This window comes from Myotis brandtii, unplaced genomic scaffold (assembly GCF_000412655.1).
Source record: "Myotis brandtii unplaced genomic scaffold, ASM41265v1 scaffold105, whole genome shotgun sequence".
In the NCBI taxonomy this organism is placed as follows: Eukaryota; Metazoa; Chordata; class Mammalia; order Chiroptera; family Vespertilionidae; genus Myotis; species Myotis brandtii.
In genome coordinates, this window is record NW_005353538.1 from 817,052 (window position 1) to 825,055 (window position 8,004).

Genomic DNA, 8,004 nt, shown 5'->3' on the forward strand with positions numbered 1-8,004 from the left:
GAGCCCAGTGCGGGGCGCGCAGGAGGCAGCCGATCAATGATTCTCTCATCATTGATGTTTCTCTCTCTCTCTCTCCCTCTCCCTTCCTCCCTGAAATCAAAAATATTTTTAAAAGAAGAAAACAAGAAATGTCCTCAGAGGCAGACATGGAAGAACAAGATGGTCTGAACCGGGCTCATTGACAAATTCCAGGATGTGAGCAGGGAGGGGTGCATCCAAGAGGTCCGTTCAGACCAGGGTCATGAGAGGCGCTCACGCGGCAGGCTTTGGGTTTGGGAGCTCATCATCCCAAGAAGTGATGCCGGCTTCAGCCGTCAGTGGTTAAGTGCAGTTGTGGTTGACAGAGGGCTGAAGATGTTGGGGGAAGCCCTCATCTTTAGAAGTGAGGAGTACCCCAGCCGCCCACAAGGCGTGTCACTGCGCAGGGACAGTCCTAGGTCAGCCCAGGGTAGGATTCTTTTCTTTTTTTAAATATATTTTATTGATTTTTTACAGAGAGGAAGGGAGAGGGATAGAGAGTCAGAAACATCGATGAGAAAGAAACATCCATCAGCTGCCTCCTGCACACCCCCTACTGGGTATGTGCCCGCAACCCAGGTACATGCCCTTGACCGGAATCCAACCTGGGACCCTTGAGTCCGCAGGCCGACGCTCTATACCAGTGATGGCGAACTTATGACACGCGTGTCAGAGGTGACACGCGAACTCATTTTTCTGGTTGATTTTTCTTTGTTAAATGACATTTAAATATATAAAATAAATATCAAAAATATAAGTCTTTGTTCTACTATGGTTGCAAATATCAAAAAATTTCCATATGTGACACGGCACCAGAGTTAAGTTAGAGTTTTTCAAAATGCTGACACGCCGAGCTCAAAAGGTTCGCCATCACTGCTCTATACACTGAGCCAAACCGGTTAGGGCTCAGGGTAGGATTCTTATACTCACAGGGGAAAGAGTACATAATGAAAGGGAAGAAAGAGCCCTGGCCAGTTTGGCTCAGTGGATAGAGCGTCAGCCTGCGGACTGAAGGGTCCTGGGTTTGATTCCGGTCAAGGGCACATGCCTGGGTTGTGGGCTCGATCCCCAGTGTGGGGCGTGCAGGAGGCAGCCTATCAATGATTCTCTCTCATCATTGATGTTTCTATCTCTCTCTCCTTCCTCTCTGAAATCAATAAAAATATATATGAAAATAAAAGAAAGGGAAGGAAGAAAAAAACACACAAGGGAAGGAAGAGACACACTTAGACACGGGAAAAGGAAACTTGTAAATAATGCCACAGGACCCAGCGCATCCAGCTCCCTCTCTACTTTAGCTCGGCTGAGCCCGGCTGGGCCTCTGGCAGCCCCTGTGGAAGGACACAGCCCATTGGCTTCGGCCTTCATGTCCCTAAGGCTCCAGGAGGACCCAGGTCATGACACTGAGTATCAGAGGAGGGGGTTGCCGACCTCTCCCCACCTTTGTGATCCTTGAGGCTGCGGGTCTCCAGGGCACCAGTCGATCCTGTTTCCGACTCGACATCATCTACAGACGGCCTCTCGGAAATGTCCGAACGTGTGGTCTCATCGGCCTCCTGGACACTGGTGGGGCTGGAGAGGGCGTCCAGGGCTCCTGGAAAGGCGGCTGGGGGGTCCGAGGAAGGGGGAGAGGGGCCGCTGCTGTCTGCGGCAGAGTCCTGCGCCGAGGCCTCCAGAGAGGCGGCGTAGCCCAGTGACAGCGCCAGCTCGTCCTGCCCGATGGGCACCTGGCGAGAGGGACAGGTTTGAATGGACTGCAGTGATCCGTGAGGGCTTCCTCCCCACCTTGGCTGCTCTCCCCAGAGCTGTTACCTTGGAAACACCTGAGATGATGAGGGTGCTCCGCTTTGTGGGTGTCTTCTTGGCTGCCCGCCCGCTGGGCTCTGTCAGCTGGCGAATGGCTGTCTCTGCCACAGGGTCCAGGCCGTTGGCAAGGTGGCTCTCCCCTGCTGGGCAGAGGGTGGACCCGACTCCGCTCCAGCTCCCCTTGGACCAGAACCCCCAGGCCCCACCCAAAATGGCTTTGACTTTGGGGCCCCAATACCAGCTGACACTCCCACGTTCCAGGTCCCCACTCACGGCTGCTGCTGTGGGAGGTGCTGCTGGGGCCAACGCTCTCACTCAGCACCGTCGTCTTCTCGGTCACCTCCACCTTGGACGGGGAGCGGGAGGGGGAGTCTGCTGGGTGGGGGAGGGTCAGTGAGCTGGGGGTGTTTGAGAATGGCCCCCGCCCACCCCGTCTTTGTTGAGATGTAGGCTTTGGTGACTCAGAGATGATGAATCACAAGAGTGATTACGAAGATACCATGGGGCCCTAGCCGGTTTGGCTCAGTGGATAGAGCATCCGGCTGTGAATTGAAGGTCCCAGGTTCGATTCCGGTCAAGGGCACATGCCCGGTTTGGGGGCTTGATCCCCAGTGTGGGGTGTGCAGGAGGCAGCCGATCAATGGTTCTTTCTCATCATTGATGTTTCTCTCTCCCTCTCCCTCTCCCTCTCTGAAAGCAATAAAATATATTTAACAAAAAAATATTTCATATTCCTTATAAAAAAAACAGGAAGAAGAAGATGCCCTGGGGACAAAGAGGCACCACAGGAACTAATGGGAGTGGGGGGAGATGCCATGAAAATACTGAGGTGCGAGATGGCACATGGGGCCCCTGGACGGAGGGGAATCCCATGGGACCCCTAGAGACGGGAGAAATGTCATGGAGGACCCTGGGAGTAGAAGAAACACCATGGAGGCCACTGGGCGTGTGGAAGGGTCCTGCAGGGCACTGGCTGGCTGAGGCTAGAGGGAGGGAAGATGAGGCAGTGGGGCTGGGGAAAGAGAGGGGAACGGACCCGGACCCGTGAAAAGATGGGGAACTTAGGAGGTGGAAGTGCAAGAGTCACCCGCAGTGGCGGGGTGGGTGGGCCCAGGGTTGTCATGGGAGGGACCAGTCAGGGAGAGGGAGGGTGAGAGGGGAAGTCCGAGGGAGACAGAGATAATGAGGACGATGCGGTGGAGAACAGGGGTGGTTAGGGTTAGAGCTTTCCTTGCCCCTCCCTGTCCCTCCACCGACCTGCCGCTCAAGGCCCCTGGCCACTGCTGGGCTCTCAGCTCCTCCTTCTTACCTGACTTGCCATCTACAGTGCGAGGCCGGGACTGGACAGTGGTGACCGTGGTGACAATGGTGCCATCAGGCATGATGGTGCGGTCCAGCTCGACCTTCTTGGTAGGTGTGATGCTGGGGCGTGGCATGGAGGGGGTGGGGTTCCGGGGGGAACCTTCCTCATACTGAAGCTGTCGAGGGGTGGGAGCACAAAGAGGCCGGGCCTCAAAGACCACCCTGTGCTGCCTCCTCCCATCTTTCCCGGGTCGCTCCTCACCTCCACTGCCACGGTGGCTGCGGGTCCCAGGGCTGCCCCAGGCCCCGGGGTGAGTGGGCACACCTGTCTCCGGGACAGTGGTCTGGAAGGGGAGCCCACGGGCAGTGTTGCCTGGCCCAGGAGTTCGGCTGGGGAAGGGGCAGCACCATGAGCTGGGCCCATGGTCAGGCTCCACTCAGCACCCGCCTCCCCACGCCCCCCAGGGTGCTCCTTCCGGCCTCCTACTCACCGTCTCCACAGTGGCTGCTCCTCAGCACCCTGAGGACCAGCTCCCGGCTCTGGGGGCCCAGATCCCTGCGGCCAGGAGAAGCAAGGGCAGGGAGGGGGGAGGTTAGCAAAAGGAATCCACCCTCCAACTGATCACAGGACAGAGGCAGACAGTGATGTACATAAATGAGATGGTATGAGTGCTCCAATCAGAGGCCCCTGCCCTCCAAGGACTTCCTCTCCCAGGAGAATAGGAGAGGGCCCGAGTGGAGACCACCCTCCTCAGCGGGGCATTCAAGCCCCTCTGCCCCTGCCCCGCTCCGCCTTCCAGTCTCTGTCTCTATGTCAAACCACCATCTTCCCTTTGCTCATGCTCTTCCCTCTGCCGGGAACACGTGTCCCTCACAGCCTGTTGAAATCCTCCTGGTACTCGAAGGTGTGGTTTAAATATCGCCTCCTCCACGGAGCCTGCTCTGATCCTTATTCCCCTCCGGGAATTACTCTCCCCAGGGGGGCGTTCCTGTGCACTTTTTGTTAACTTAACCTCGAAGAGACCACTAATTCCATTCTCTTTACATCCATCTATCTCTGCCTCGACACGGAAACCACACCGAGGTGGGCACTGAATCGTGGTCACATCTGTACCCCAGGACCTAGTGGGGGCCTGGCCTAAAGGGGCACACATCAAGGTTTAGTGACAACAGAGCTGGTTCGTGCCAGGCTGTGCTGGAAGGGATGACTGTCTGCCTGGGAACGGGGCAGGGGCGGGAATCCTTACAGGGCCAGGTCCTCAGTCCACTCCACCTCGGGACCCGCCCTCGCGGACTTGGTCCACTTCTGCTGCATGGGGTTGTCGAGCTCGGCCATGCAGCACAGGTCCCCAGTGCCTGCGAGGAGACAGAATTAGATGCTCAGATCAAAGATGGGAAGCCACTGAGGAAAAGAGAGGCCAAGTGCCTGCAACCATAACCTCGGCAGCCCCTAGCCACGGCGAGCTCTCACCTTCCAGCTCACTTCCCAGGTGCGATGCTCGAAGCTGCCGGAGGAATAACCGGGTGGGTCTGGGGATGGCTGGCTGGGCCTGGGACAGCGTGGGTGGCTTCTCACTGGGTACCTAAGTACAAAAGGTCAAAAGAGAATTCCAACATAGTACCCTGGAGACACTATGCCTGCAAACAATTTGATTTTTTTAAAAATATGTTCTTATTGATTTTTGGAGAAAAAGGAAGGGAGAGGGAGAGAGAGAGAGAGAAACATCAATCAGCTCCCTCCCGCAAGCCCCCTACTGAGGATCGAGCCCAAAACCCAGCATGTGCCCTGACCAGGAATGGAACCAGTGACCTTTTGGTGCATGGGATGATTCTCAACCAACTGAGCCACACCGGTCAGGGTGCAAACTATTTGCTCTCAGTGTCTACTCACCAGCCCTCCAGGGGCAGAGCACGCCCTGAGGTTGACCATCATGGCTGGCTGGGTGCTGACGATGGCATCCTCTATCAGCTCCTTAATCGTGGAGAGCTCCACTTGCTCCTCACCTCTCTGCAGGGAGAAGAGGAGCACAGAGACGGGCCCCCAGCTCGGCCTCCCCTTCCCTGTCCGGCCTCTTCCTGCCTCCCCCGACCCCCAGCCCTGCTCCCTTACCTCTCTGGCCTGCAGCTTGGGACGCACTGTCAGGCTGAGATCTGGGCGATTCCTGAAGGCCCAGGACACAAGGAGCCCCTCGCCAGGGATTTCCTTTAGGTTAACTTCCAACTAGGGACAGGGACCAAGAGACTGAGATGACTTGCCTACTCCTCCAATTATTCCCACTCCCCAGGACCCTCCCACCCCAATCCCCTCTTAGAAAGGAGCCCAACTGAAAAGGCGGAGGCAATTGAACCACCTGCTGCCCAACTCCATTTCCCACACCCCCTCCACCTGTGTTGGTGGCAGTGTCAGAGTGATGTGGTAGGTCTCCATGGAGACGGCAGCGGGGGACTGTTGGGTCACAGAAACTGGGAACATCACCTCCTCAGCAGAGAGCTGACAGTGCAGCACCTGGGACAGGCAAGGCATGGAGGCAAAGAGGGTTAGGCATGGAGGAAGGATGCGCCATCCTGCTTTGCCCTGCTCTGTGATGGATCAGCAGACCCTCCCACTTCAGCTGTCCTTGAGACTTCACTGTTTGGAGGCCACAAGTCCATAAAAGAATCGAAGAAAAGCCAAAGACTCCTCTCCCCAGAAAAATGCAGATGTGAACACATGTACTGCATGTTGCATGTCACTTTAGTGGGATTCTCAGACCTCCTGAAGCCAATCCTTGGATCCCTTCGTCATTCATCAACCTCAGGTTAAGAGCCCTTGGACTAAAGGGAACTCTTGGAATCAGCCCCCTCTGAGACCCTAAAGAAGCCTTGCCCAGCAGACCCTTACCATGGTGTTCTCTGATTGGTCTACACAGGTCACATGACCAATGCTGGCTCTGGGTAAGAGTTGGGGCACCTCCTCAAAGGCGATCTGGATGGAGCTCTGAGGGAGTAATGTGGACACAGGTCAGGTCTTCGGAGCTGCCTCTGCAGGGCGAGCCTGCCGAGTTCCTGGCCGGGACCTGGCAGGCTGGCTCCTGACCCCTGTTTGGCTCAAGGCTTTCAAATAGGATGTGTTGTCCTCCAAACCCACCTCTCCAGGGCCCTGCAGCTGCCAGGGAGAAGTGGGGAGCTAGCCCACCGCAGAGACCAGGTCACCTTGAGCAGAAGGCCCTAGATTTTTCCTGGAATACCAGGAGCCTCCCTCTTCTCCCCCCAACTTCCTCTTCATCCTCCACCCTCCACCCAAAGGAAAAGGGATGCACAGAAAAAAATAATCACGTTGTAGGTTGTCACTTATATATGATCGTTGGGCAGACAGAGACATGACTGAGCTACGGGTAAAAACAGTAAGGCCCACTTATTCAAGGCAAGAGCTGGAGAAATGAGGCCAAGCTTCTTCCAGATAAATAGGATGTGGATGCACAAGAGTATGATTCTAGCCATGCTCTTGGAGATGAACAGCTCAGCCTGGCCTTGGGGAACTTTACCAGAGGGACTGGGAAGAAAAGCAAGCTGAAAGGGCTGCAGGGTCCAGAGGTCCGGCTAGTCCTCCAGGCAGACAGCAGGGTGGTATTAGGGAGCAAAAAGCTGCTTAGCTTAGGGCTTGAAAGAGCTTCCTAATTCTTTCATTGCAGTGGAGGCAACTTGCTGCAGCCCTGTCTGGAGAGCAGGGAGGGAAGGAGAACTGGGCAGGGGCCCAGACGGACTGACAGCTCTTCCTTGGGCCTTGGGATGGGAGGAAACAAATCAACGGGGCTCATCTGCCTGCCGAACCCAGGGAAGCCAATTCCTGGCTCTGCAGTTGTCACATCTGGAGGCCGGGCCCCAGGAGATGGCGAGATGGATGCTTGGAACCCCAATCTCCCCACTCCCTGCTAGAGAGGCCAATGTCCAGCTGAGTCAGCTGCCCTGGGAGTCACTCCTGACCAAGGGACAAGGTGCGGGGAACACCAGGGAGGTGTGAGTCCAAGACTGGACTGAAAGATGCCGTTTGGATTTCTGCCAGCCACCTGGGCAGGAGACGGGCAACTTCTCGTGTGGTCACTTCTGTGTCTAGACATCTGGGGAGTTAGTAAAGCCCTCCCAGGAGTGGGGGTGGAGTCGCCTCTGAGTGAGGGGCCTGGTGGAGGTGAGAGCAAGGAGAGATTCCTGGGCCAGGGTGAGCCCCGGAGAGGGAGACCTCGACCTCCCACCCCACCTCTTGGTCTCAGGAGAGCTTCCTGCCCCACCTCCTGGGAAGTGCGGCGGGAGGAAGTAGACTAGGCTAGCTGGTGGCCGGCTCAGGCTCATCCCCGGGGAGAGTGTGGATTGACTATCTGCTCTCCACCCAGACACCTTCCCCTCAACACATCAGCATGGAAACAGAAGAGTTACGGTAGCAGTGGGTTCCTGAGGGCGGGGGAGGGGAAATCAGGCTCCTCTGGAATATGCCTGATCGCACCAGGGACTTGGGACCCGAAATGTCAACTGGGTGTGGGGGCAGGGGCACCAGGCAAATTCCGGGGAAGGAGTATTACCTGTCTCCCTCCCACCCTCGCAGCGCCCCCCACCTCCGCACCCCAACGCCATCCGCACACTCACTGGGCGGAAGCGCCCGCGGGCTCAGGGTTAGCGTTGCTATGAGAACAGCAGTTTGGACCGGGGTTGGGAGCCAGAGTATCCGGACCACAGGAACACTGAACCGGGGACCCAGCCGGCTTTCTACCGCCTCCAGCCTCACCTGCACCCTTTTCTCTGACCCCAAAGAGGAAGAGAGGCCACGGGCTCCCCCGCTGATCCCCGCCCCCATCCGGCCCTCCGGGCAGCGAGCGGTCCCTCCCTGGGAAGGAAAGGCTGAGCGAG

The 8,004-nt window shown here is 56.9% G+C and overlaps 1 protein-coding gene across 1 annotated transcript in view; it reads right to left on the minus strand.

The window, feature by feature from the left end:
* Window positions 1–7,951, minus strand: part of C2CD2L (C2CD2-like) — an 8,944-nt gene extending 993 nt beyond the window's left edge. Inside the window, exons 1-15 of the mRNA XM_014539902.1 lie at window positions 7,883–7,951; window positions 6,651–6,779; window positions 6,008–6,103; window positions 5,513–5,632; window positions 5,237–5,347; window positions 5,018–5,134; window positions 4,598–4,709; window positions 4,374–4,482; window positions 3,618–3,682; window positions 3,389–3,516; window positions 3,134–3,302; window positions 2,098–2,196; window positions 1,831–1,964; window positions 1,460–1,745; window positions 1,166–1,349 (exon numbers count right to left, since the gene is read on the minus strand). Coding sequence (XP_014395388.1) covers window positions 1,166–1,349; window positions 1,460–1,745; window positions 1,831–1,964; window positions 2,098–2,196; window positions 3,134–3,302; window positions 3,389–3,516; window positions 3,618–3,682; window positions 4,374–4,482; window positions 4,598–4,709; window positions 5,018–5,134; window positions 5,237–5,347; window positions 5,513–5,632; window positions 6,008–6,103; window positions 6,651–6,779; window positions 7,883–7,951 — 1,928 coding nt within the window. The remainder of the gene's footprint in view (window positions 1–1,165; window positions 1,350–1,459; window positions 1,746–1,830; window positions 1,965–2,097; window positions 2,197–3,133; window positions 3,303–3,388; window positions 3,517–3,617; window positions 3,683–4,373; window positions 4,483–4,597; window positions 4,710–5,017; window positions 5,135–5,236; window positions 5,348–5,512; window positions 5,633–6,007; window positions 6,104–6,650; window positions 6,780–7,882) is intronic.
* Window positions 7,952–8,004: the final 53 nt, after the last annotated feature.